This window comes from Nicotiana attenuata, chromosome 9, assembly GCF_001879085.1.
Source record: "Nicotiana attenuata strain UT chromosome 9, NIATTr2, whole genome shotgun sequence".
NCBI lineage: Eukaryota > Viridiplantae > Streptophyta > Magnoliopsida > Solanales > Solanaceae > Nicotiana > Nicotiana attenuata.
In genome coordinates this window covers 32,005,819-32,018,024 of record NC_031997.1, presented here as the reverse complement: position 1 = coordinate 32,018,024, position 12,206 = coordinate 32,005,819, and the positions used below count along the sequence as shown (strand labels likewise).

The 12,206-nt window shown below is 41.2% G+C and overlaps 1 protein-coding gene across 1 annotated transcript; it reads right to left on the bottom strand.

Moving 5' to 3' along the window:
* Nucleotides 1,530-2,921, bottom strand: LOC109232639. The gene has a single exon (XM_019398394.1). It carries the CDS (start codon nt 2,919-2,921, stop codon nt 1,530-1,532), a length of 1,392 nt encoding a protein of 463 aa, XP_019253939.1.

Below are 12,206 nucleotides of genomic sequence, written 5' to 3'. Positions count from 1 at the left end.
AGTCCGCTGCCCTAATTTCCCTTTTCCTCTCTAATCAGACCCTCCCCTTCAGCATCTCCAAAGAAACCCCTCTCTTTTAGGCGAAACCCTAGCCGCCATTGCTCATCTCACTCTCATCTCATTCTCTCACCACACGTACAAGAAAATTTCCTCCTTTTCCATCTCTGACCAGAATCGGACCCCCTTTTTTTCCCTAATAAACCCTAATCGTACATCTCCTAACGGCCGCCCCTCCATCCTCTCCATGTTAGATCTCACACTAAAATAAAGAACCCTAGCAGCCGCCTAATATCCCATCTCTCATCTACGCTTCTCACTTTATCACAAAGCTGGACACACACTCAATCACATACGTCTGAAACGACTAAGAGAAAGAGCTTGGAATTCAAAATCCGAGAATCTGAAAACCAAAATAAAAAATAGTTTGAAGAGAAAAAGGAAAAATAGTGGAGTTCTAGGTGGATTTTATACAAAAAAATATATTCAAAAGCTTAATATCTTTGGCATTCCTGGGCTTCAAAGTGGATTCGGCTGGATTCATTGCTTTTGTTGTTGTTCTCCTTTCAATTTGTGGCTAAGCTCCAAATCGTAGCTATTTTTAGCCTGGTTTAGGCTGTTGACTGTTGTTATCAAAGCTCAATTAGGTAAGCTATACACCTCCTTGTATTGCTTTCACTAAATAATTCAGATCTATGTAGGTCTTTTTGTCTAATTTTGTGCGTCTGCCTAAATTTCAATTTCTGCCATCCCGTGTGTGCAATAAATGTGTAGTTGCGTATCATTTGGAAAATGTCTGAAATGGTGAGGTAATTCGAAACACGGAGGCATGTTTGTGATATTGTAGCTTATGCATTTCCTTGGAAATTCATCATACGTTATATGACCAAATCAGCTCCACTTAGATATATTATAGTATGAATGAAGTAAGTATGATGAGGTTTAGTGAATATAACACTGTGTGAAAATTCTATTTGAAACATATGTGTACAGATGTTCAGTCATAATTTTGAATTCGTTTGAATGCTAAAAGCAGTTGTTTGAGTAGTAAACTTTGCGACAAAGTAGACTGAAATTTGGAGCAAAAGACTTAGGGAGCAGATAGAGAGTTAGAGTTCATTTAGATGCTTATTAAAATTTGAAGAAACTGAACTTGAATCTTGATTTTGCAATTAAAGAGCTATAATTTGTACCGTGTTTGAAAATTTTGATTTATCCTAAAGATTGGAACAATTTTCCCAACGTGACATGTCCAGATTTTGCTTCTATCTTAATCAAGTGGAAGTTTTTTGGTCGAACGAAAACTTTTTATAAATCTCTTGTCAAACTTACATCTCAATTACAATTAGTCTACTCTCTAACTATCTTCCTAACAATTATTTACCTCTCATCTATACATTTCCTTTAAAGATGTTTTCTATCCATTCCTTCTCACTGCTTGTATGGCTCCTTCTTATGGCTTCCCTTTCTCCTAACTTGCAATCTTGTTTAATCTGCTTTATTAGCTGCCCAGGTTGAACCACCTTGTGTTCCTAGAATGCTATATTTCTAGCTCTCCAAATGTGATACACAGTTGCTGATAGTGCAGCTATCATCACAGCCCTACATGCTTTCCCCTTAATCTTCCTGGTCATTCTTCTTCCCAGCCCCTGTATCTCCAGATTCCTCGTACCTATATTTAGCCACCTCTGTATGTCTTCTATACATCTCCTTGCCAGTGGACAGTCAAAGAATAAATGATTAATTGTTTCTTCTGCTCCTCCACAAATCTCACACAAACTGTCTTGACTGATGCCCATTTTATACACCCTTTCCTTTGTCATGAGTCTGTTGTGTGCCACCAGCCAGCATATCATACTATGCTTAGGTATGTTCAGCTTAGTCCATACCCAGCCTCGCCAAGGCCAGTCCTCCTTGGCCCCTTTCATCCAGTCATAACCACTCTTGATAGTATATACTCCATTAGCCTTAAGCCATTGATTTTGTATATACCCCCCAGCAAATTCATAAGAACATATCTTCCTCCAGTACCAACTACAGTCTGTAGGTACTTTATATTGCCACCAATCCCTTCCTTTTAAGTATATGTGGTTCACCCATCTCACCCATAGGTTGTCTGTTTTCGCTGCTATATTCCATACATATTTAGCTATGGCTTCTTCATTCCATACTACAATATCCTTCACTCCCAGTCCTCCTTGCCTTTTTGTTCTGCAGACCAAGTCCCATGCTACTAGTTGTGGCTTGTTGGAGTAGACTTTCCCATCCCATAGGAAGCATCTACATACCCCTATAATACTTTTTATCACTTTCTTGGGCAGAACAAAGATAGATGCCCAGTATGTGTGTATATGCGTCAGCACAGTATTCACCAATAGGACTCTCCCTGCATATGACAAGTTCCTTGTGCCCCAACTTTTGATCTTCACAGTCATCTTATCCACAAGTACTTCACAATCCATTATTGTCAGTTTCTTTGGCGAGATAGGCACTCCAAGGTACCTAAATGGTAATGTTCCCCTCTTGTAGCCTGTTAGTTCACATAGGTTTTGCAAATCCTGTTCCTCCATGCTTGCACTGAATATATTAGACTTGGCAGCATTAGTAGTTAGTCCTGATGCATTTGAGAAGCTTTGTAGTCCTCTTAACATTAGGACTATAGCTTGGTACTCCCCTTTACAGAACATTAGCACATCATTTGCAAAGCATAGATGATTCATCTGCAGCACTTTACATTTGGTATGGAAAGCAAAGTCTTCCTGCATAGCCACCAGATTCATAATCCGTGTGAAATACTCCATACAGATCACAAACAGCAATGGGGATATTGGGTCTCCCTGTCTCAGTCCCCTTTTACCATTTATACACCCATACAGGCCTCCGTTGATAGCTAGAGTATACTGTGTTGTTGTAATGCACTTCATTATCCACCCTATGAATTGGCTTGGAAAATTCAGTGCATATAACATTTCCTCCATAAATCCCCATTCAACTGAATCATAGGCCTTCTTGAGGTCAATTTTGATGAGACAGCTTTTTGTAGTGTGCTTCCTGTTATAGAGCCTTACTAAATCTTAACAAATTAAGATATTTTGGACAATTGATCTCCCTTCTATAAAAGCACTCTGATTATCTGAAATGATTTTAGGCAGTACCTTCTTTAGTCTTTGGCATAGCATTTTTGACATCACCTTGTACACTGTATTGCAACAGGCTATTGGCTTATAGTCTCCCACTACATCTGCATGTGTCCTTTTTGGGATGAGTGTTATAACTGTATTGTTTATCACTTTCAACATCTTCTGATTCTTAAAGAACTCCAGCTGTCTTTGAAAAATTGGCTTCCATAGCCATCTGGTCCAGGGCTTTTGTCCCCTGCAATTGCCCATAATGCCTGTTTTACATCATTCACTGAGTATGGTTTCACTAGCATTTTCCTGTCTTCTTCATTAACCACTGCTCCCTGCTTCACTAAGTAACTACATACATGATCTCTATCTGCCTTACTAGTGCCTAGTAGGGATTTATAGAATTCAATGAATGTTGTAGCTACACTGTCCATGTCAGTAACAGTAGTGCCATCAGCTCCCTTTATAGAGAAGATCCTATTGTTGTTTCTCCTTGCTTTGATGCTATTGTGGAAGTATCTTGTATTGTAATCCCCCTGTTCTGCCCAAGTTATCTTACTCTTTTGCCTTAAGTATTGATATCTAGCTTCTTCCCATCTGCTATACTCCTTTGCTAGTTCCCTTTCTTTCTTGTGTAACTCATGATCCCTAGGATTTTCCTGGATCTTAACTTGACAGTCAGTAAGATCCTTCTTTGCTTGGTCTGCTTTCCTTTCTACTTCACTGAATCTGTTTTTGTTGATCTTCCCTAATACTCCTTTCAATTTGTTTAGCTTCCCCACTAGTTGGTACTGCTTGCATCCTGATATCTTAGTTCTCCAGCTCTCCTCTACTTTCTCAAGGAATTCTGGTGCCATACTCCACATATTGAAGTACTTGAACTGCTTCTCCTTTTTATTTCTTTCTTTTTCCCAGCTGATAATAGCAGGACAGTGATCATACAGCCCTTCTTCCATGTAATGTACTGTGGAAGCTGGGAGGTTTGATGTCCATTCACTATTGACCAGCACTCTGTCTATCTTACTCATGACCTTGTCATCTCCTTCCTGCTTATTGTTCCAAGTAAAATAGGAACCAGTAGATTTAAGATCATGTAGATCACAACTCTCTACACATCTCTTAAAGTCCCTTATTTCTGCTACTGTTACAGGGCTTCCTATCCTTTCCTCCTTATATAATACACAGTTGAAATCCCCCATTACACTCCATGGCCCTTGAATTTGACTATGGATTTTGCTTAGTTCCTCCCACAGATCTCTTCTAAGGCCTTGATCATTGAACCCATACACCACTGTTATGTGCATTCTCTCATTACTCCCTCTGTGTTTTATTTGGCAATGAATCAGTTGTGCTGTTACTGTTACTATATCAACCTCATAGATGTGAGGTTTCCATAATAACCACATCCTACCTTTAGGATGTTTGTGTAAATTTGTATGGAATGACCACCCATTACAAAGATTAAGAGAGGCTTGTTGGGCCTTGTTTCTCTTAATCTTTGTCTCCAGGAGCCCAAATAGTCCAGCTTTAACATTGTGCAGAAATAGATTAACTTCTTTCTGCTTTGCTGCCCTATTTAGGCCCCTCACATTCCAACATCCTATATTATCCATTAGGTAGGGGGTTGCCCCCACCCTTCCCACTGTCATGGCCCTTACTAGCATGTTTATCCCCAGGGATAGATGAGCTTGCTTCACTTCCACTCCCCTTGTTGTTCCCCTCAGTACTCTTTGCTAATACTGCATATGTGTTTCCCAAAGATAGAGTCATCTCCTTTGGCCTCATAAATGTGTTGCTTTTCCCTTTCCTTTTTTGCTGCATCATTCCTTCTATCTCCTTTTCTTTGTTCTTGTCATTGTCTTCGTTCTCCTTATTTTCCTTTTGATCCCCTTTCTCCTCCATTTTCTGCTCCTCTTGTTGTTGTTTTGGGTTCTCCTTTGCTTCCTCCTTCTTCATGTTCCTTCTGCAATCCTCTTGTTCATGGCCAAAATTATTACAGGTAGGACAGTGTACAGGCTTCCATTCATACACGACTTGCTGCTCTATTATCTTCCCATACTCATTTTCAAACATAATCATTGAAGGATACTGTTGGTTGATTGATACTTCCACCAATATCCTCGCAAACGTGAGCCTTTCCTTCTGTGCAGTAGCACTATCTGCCTTTAGTGGTTTCCCCACCATGCCTGCTATTTTTGTTAAAGCACTCTTCCCCCAGTATTTGATATCCAATCAAGTTGAAGTTGAAAAGGTTTCATGTTTCATTTGTATGTGCTTATGTGGTGGGTAGTAGGTGCGGCTGAAAGCTGCAAGATTGCTTGATGATTTGGTGTTGCCTTGTTTGGCATGTCTAAAAGAACCATTTTCTCTGGAATTTACCCAACTAGGAGAAGGTCTTCCTATACAATAATTCTTTAGCTTCTACCTTCCCAAATTAAGTTGCTAACAACTGAATGTTTACCGTAAGTTATTTGCACTATATTCAGTGTTCTATTAGGGGTTATCCAGAGTAGTAGCCCCTCCACTCCTAACTCTAAAATGGTCTGGCCAATAGATTCACTAGTATTAGAGCCTCCCAAATTAGTTTTATTCTTAGGAAAATGAACAATCTTTGATATCCGTAGTATGCCTTAGGCGCGCTTTTAATTTACTATCGTGATTGCATACACATTTGCGTGACATGATTATGATTCCCAAAATAAAATCAAAGTACGTGTTCGCACGCCACCAAAAAACAATCTTAAATTAATAAAGTTGTATTAATTATGTACACGTACGCGTGACAAGATTTTTAGCTCACCAAATAAAGCGGATTTATACTCATGTAATCCGTTTCAAAGATTAAATCTATAATTCAATATATTAAAAGCGGTAAAAGGTAAAATGTACATAGGTTCCAAATTGAGTAATTAAATAATTTGGTTAAGCCAGGTATGATTAAAAGCGACCGTGCTAAAACCATGGAATCCGAGAATGCCTAACACCTTCTCCCGGGTTAAAAGAATTTCTTACCCGGTCTTCTATTTTTCGCGGACTTTAAAATAGAGTCAAATTTCCTCGATTTGTGATTTAAAAATTAACCGGTGATTTGGGACACCATAAATTATCTCAAGTTGCGACTCTATATTAAATAAATAATCCCATTTCGAATAATGTCACTTTAATTGAAAAAACTCCTTATTCCTTCGGAAAAAGAAGGTGTGACAACAACATTTATTAGCATGTATAATCCCTTTATCATGATAATCATCAAATATACCTAGAAAGGATAACGTGAGAACCTAAATCAATCCGTAACAAAAGTCCAAATAATAAGGAATTTGTAGAGGAGAGATATTCTTTTATTGAGTTAGATAAATGTGATTAATGTTCATGAGTTTTTTCAGGAATTTGGATTTTTAAAATTTTTTTACCATTCAAAACTTTCGTGAATAATATCTATGTAATTTTATAAAATTGTATTTATTGATATGAAATAAACGCGCAACGCGCGTACTCTAAGACTAGTCTATCTATACTATATTAAAAGCACGAAGGCCCTTAGAGAAATATCGTTCGCCTTTTTTACCCTTTAAAAATAGAGTTCACATTGGACAAGATTGTAATTTAATAATTTTTTTCTAATATTTAGAATTTTAAAATTAAATAAAGTTTTTTCTTATTAAACTTTTTCTTATTTGATCTATATAGAACTTCTAATATTTAGGGATTCAAAATCAAATATAATTAAGACGATGGTTCTTATGTTTGGTAAGTTTTGTGCTTTATTCAACGTTTTTATTTTTCAAAAAGTTTCATTCCTACTTAATGCTAGAAGAGTCATAATTTTAATCATATTTGATTAAAATTCTAACACGACCAAAATTCCATCATAGGTCGTGATGGCGCCCAACACCGTTGATAGGCAAGCTAACCCTAATCAACTAGTGAGTTCTCATGTATTTTACTAAGCAATCCCAACATTTACTTATTCTTAAATTTAAAACAGTTGATAATTAACAAATTCATAATAATAGAAATACAACCCAAAAATAATAGTCTAAAAATGTGTGTGCGAGGAACTAATGTCACAAGTACTAGGGCAACTAGTAGAATGTACAAAAATACAACTATCCTACTGCCTGAAATGGAATAGACAGTAATAACAAAAGGAGAGACCCCGGCATGCTGTCGAACGACTCAGAAGGGGCAGCTCACCGTGAGATTTTGATCAAGTATCAGGATTGCGCGCCCGATGGGTAGCTAGATGTACCTACCTCAGATCCTGTACAGTTAAGTACAGAAGCATAGTATGAGTACATAAACAATATGTACCCAGCAAGTATCCAGTCTAACCTCGAAGTAGTGATGAGGGGTCGACTTGACACCTACTAGGGTCAATAATAACACAGTTTAAGTGTTATGCTAAGCATGAATAGCATGAATATAATGATAGTCCAAGAACAAGGAGAAATAAGATATTCTTTCTTAACAACATAACATTTTTCAGTCATACCATGTAATAAGTTACATTTCAAAGCATTTAAGCTGTGTAATTCACGGAAAGTTCCACATAAATAACATGCGCACATTGTGCCGAGGTCGTACGGCCCGGTCCGATATAATAATAAACTGTGCACTGCAAGAGGATCAAATGGCGCGAACCATAGTTGCATCTATTTACTACTCAGGAGATCGGTCCGATCCACAGATAAAAATTATTATCAAGGAAGTTTACATTGTCCATTTATAGTCAAGTGATTCATGCAAATTCTCAAGTAAGTGAGTATAGCCGTCTATATTTGTTTACCAATTTTTAGCATGACCTAAGTGATCTTAGTAACAAGTAAGGACGCAAGCATTTGCAAGTATAGCATGATACATGTCCTAAACTATCCAGACAATTAGCATAATAGTAGCTACGTACGGACTCTCGTCACCACGTGCGTATATAGCCCCCACAGATAGTCACATATATTTATTTAATTCACCTATGGGGTTAATTCCCTCTTACAAAGCTAGAAAGGAGACTAACCTCGTCCTAAAGCTTACTTCCAAATTCAAGAATGCGCTCAAACCCTCAAATCTTACCCGAACAATCCAAAACTATTCAAATGGGGTAAAAACTAGTCAATATATGCTCAAGAGTTCATATTCTAACTATTAAACTAAATCCCCAACCCTAAATGCAAGGTTCCTAAAATTCATCCCCGTGCCCACGTTCCCGGATTCAGGAAATTTTCGAAGAAAGTTGTTACTCATAACCTAAGGATCAAGAATATATGATTTCCACTACATTCCTGTAACGACCCGACTGGTCGTTTTGCTTTCTGGAACTTCGTTCCCCTAAATAAAACTTCCCGTACTTGCTTTTACTGATCTATGACTTGCGGGGATGGTTGGCTAGGGATTTGGAAGAGTTTGGGTTGAAATCGGAACACTTGGTTCCTTAAGGTTGGCTTAAAAGGCCAAGTTTAACTTCGAACAACATTTTTAGTAAACAACCTCAATCGGGATTTGAAGATTCCAACAGGTTTGTATGATAATTTCGGACTTGGGCGTATGTCCGGCTCGAGTTTTGGGTGATCCGGGAGCATTTTGGCGCCTAATAGTGAAAGTTGATTCCTTAAGGATTTTGAAAGTCTTAAACATTTGGTTTGGAGAGGGTTTTTGTGTTATAGAGGTCCGAACGGAATTCCGAGATCCGGAATAGTTTCGTATTGCCATTTAAGACTTGCACCCAAAATTTGGAGTCAATCCGAGTAGTATAAGTGTGTTTCGTCGCATTGGATGTGAATTGACGAACTTGAAGTTCATATGTTTAATTCAATTAGTTTTAGGGGGTGATTCTTAGATTTAGCGTTGTTTCGGGCGTTCTGAGGGTTTGAGCAAGTTCATTTTATGATTTCAAACTTGTCGGTATGTTCGGGTGGGGCCCGGGGGCCCCGAGCGTCAATCGGACGAGGCTCGAGTTGAGTTAGGAAATTTTGGAAGGAGTTGAAGCTCCAGGTTGTTGTCATAACCGCACATGCGTTTGGATAGCCGCAGGTGCGAGACCGCAGAAGCGGTCGAGCCTTCGCAGGTGCGGCTAAAGGGAGGAGCCCAGGAACCGCAGATGCGGCTCCTCTTCCACAGAAGCGGCCCCTAGACTGCCGGAGCAGTCCCAGCCAGCCCGGTCCAATTCCACAAATGTGGAACTTCCCCTCACAGAAGCGAGACCGCGGATGCGGTCCCCTAACCGCAGGTGCAGATATCACCGAAGGCAGTGCCTTAATCTAATACGGGAAATGTGTCATTTTTGACACATTTCGTTCAATTCTTGGGCAATTTGGGAGCTTCCAAAGAGGGGATTTCAACCTAGCAATTGTGAGGTAAGTTACTCCTACTTAATGTGAGTTTAATACTTGGTTTTTGGGTAGATTATCACACCAAGATTAGTGAAAATCATGGGATTAGAGTAAAACCTAGGATTTTGATAAAAACAAGATTTAACCACGAAATTTTTTATGGAATGGATTAAAAATCATATGTTCTTGATCCTTAGGTTATGCGTAACAACTTTCTTCAAAAATTTCCGAAATCCGGGCACATGGGCCCGGGGATGAATTTAGGAATCTTGTAGCTTGGGTTGGGGAATCACTCTAATAACTTGGGTTGGGGAATCACTCTAATAGCTAGGATATGAACTTTTAAGCCTATTTTGATTAGTTTTTATGCTATTTGGATAGTTTCGGAGTGTTTGGCGCCAATTTGAGAGTTTGGGCATAAGCTTAGACCGGAAAGTAAACTGTGGAGCAAGGTAATCTCCTTTCTAACCTTGTAAGAGGGTTGTTTAATAAAATAATTGAGAACTCACTAGTTGTTAGGGTTGGCTTGCCTAACCACGGTGTTGGGAGCCATCACGACCTAAAATGGAATTTGGGTCGTGACAACATCGTATCAGAGCACTAGGTTCACGTAAGTCTCATAAGTCATGGGCAAACCTAATAGAGTCTTGCGGATCGGTACGAAGACGTCCGTATTTATCTTTGAGAGGCTATAGGGTGTTAGGAAACTACTCTTTATTCATCTTCTATCGTGCAGTTGATGGTATACCAATTTACTTCTTCTATTCTCTCACAGATGGTGAGGAATCGCACGATAGCATTCCAGACCCTGGAGGAGCTTCTCCCCCCATTGCTAGAGGCCGAGGCAAAGGCCAGGGGAGGGAACCGGCCCGAGGTAGGGGACGGGGGCGTTCTAGAGCTGTTCCAGTTGCACCACCGACGTATCCTGAGGGGGAACCTATCATTGAGGATCAGGGCGAGGTGCCCGCAACTGTGCCTACCCCGGCGGACTTTATGATAGCACCGGGTTTCCAGGAGGTCATGGGCCGTATGTTGCGGTTCAAGGATACCAAGACTCAGGCTGGTTTATTTCTAGCAGACCCAGTTACATCTCAGGCGGCAGGGGGGGCACAGACCCCTACTGCTCAGGCTCCTGGTCATGTAGCTGCAGTGTATCAGACTCTGGGTGCACAACCCGCGGATGGGGCTCAGCCAGTTGCCGTAGTGGTACGCGAGCCCAGACCAGCTGCGGATGGCGATCCGCATAAGTTATTGGACAGATGGACTAGGCTACACCCTCCTATCTTCGGGGTGAGCGTCATGAGGATGCCCAGGATTTCATTGATAGGTGAACATGAGGATATTGGAGTCGCATGGGGTTGACTTTACTACTTTCCAGCTGGAGGGCAGGGCCCGTAGATGATGGCAATCGTATGTTCTTGGCAGGCCAGCAGGTTCTCCTCCTATCACTTGGAGCAGGTTCACACAGTTATTTTTGGACAGGTATATTCCACCCTCTAAGAGGGAAGAGCTGCGGTACCATTTTGAGTAGCTTGAGCAGGGCCAGATGTCTGTGACTGATTATGAGGCGAGGTTTTCTGAGCTATCTACTGACGCAGAGAGGGTGAGGAGGTTGTCGCAGGGTTGCATTCGGGAATCAGGGCCAACATAGCCCAAGAGGTGGATATGGGGACTTCTTATCAGTTAGTGGTAGAGATTGCTCGGAGGATTGAGGGCTACCGTCTGAGAGGTAGGGAGCAGATGCAGCAGGATAATAGGGCTAGATTCTCCGAAGAGTTCAGAGGTGCCCCATCTAGGGGCAGAGGTCAATTTGGGAGGGGACAGCCCAGCAAGCCCCCACATTCAGTACCACCACCTACTCGAGGTGCTCCGGCGCGCCCCTATTTCAGTGCCATACCAGAGAGTTCTTACAGGCCACCAGCAGTTCAGGGTTCCTCCGATGGGTATCCAGGTCTTCAGGGTTCTACTAATCCGTACTTCAGTGTTATGCCGGAGGGTTCATACCGTCCATCGGCTATTCAGGCTTTTTCTAGTGGGTCTACAGGCCATCAGGGTCAGCCATCGGGATAGCAGGCCGCCACACCAAGATGTTGTTTTGAGTGCGGAGATCTTGGTCACATGAGGAGATACTGTCCCAGGTTTCGGGGCAAGTCAATACAGCAGGGTCAGTAGCCTATGGGTTCAGCACCAGTTGCCCAGCCGCCTAGGGGTGGGGAACAGGGTGGTAGAGGCTGTCCTAGAGGTGGAGGTCAGACATGGAGAGGTCAGCCAGCTACTGCTCAGTCAGGTGGAGTCTTTCCAGCCGGCGCTCCAGCTAAATTTTATGCTCTTCCGGCCAGACCAGATGCATTGGCCTAAGATGCCGTTATCACAGGTATCATTTCCGTCTGTGGCAGAGATGCTTCGGTATTATTTGATTTAGGGTCCACCTATTCATATGTATCATCTCTGTTTGCTCGTTTTTTGGTTGTTGCTCCTAAGCCCTTGGGCACTCCTGTTCACGTGTCCACTCCTGTGGGCGATTCTATAGTTGTAGATCGGATCTACCTGTCCTGTGTGGTCACATTCTGTAGTTTTGAGACTAGAGCAGATCTCCTGTTGCTTGGCATGATCGACTTTGAGATCATCTTAGGCATGGATTGGTTATCTCCACATCACGCCATCCTCGATTGCCATGCCAAGACAATTACTTTAGCGATGCCAGGGTTGCCAGGGTTGGAGTAGAAGGGTTCCACAGTTGATACATCTAGCCGGG

Coding starts and splice junctions, on each gene's coding strand:
- LOC109232639 (XM_019398394.1), bottom strand. CDS start 2,921: ATGAAGTGCATTACAACAACACAGTATACTCTAGCTATCAACGGAGGC.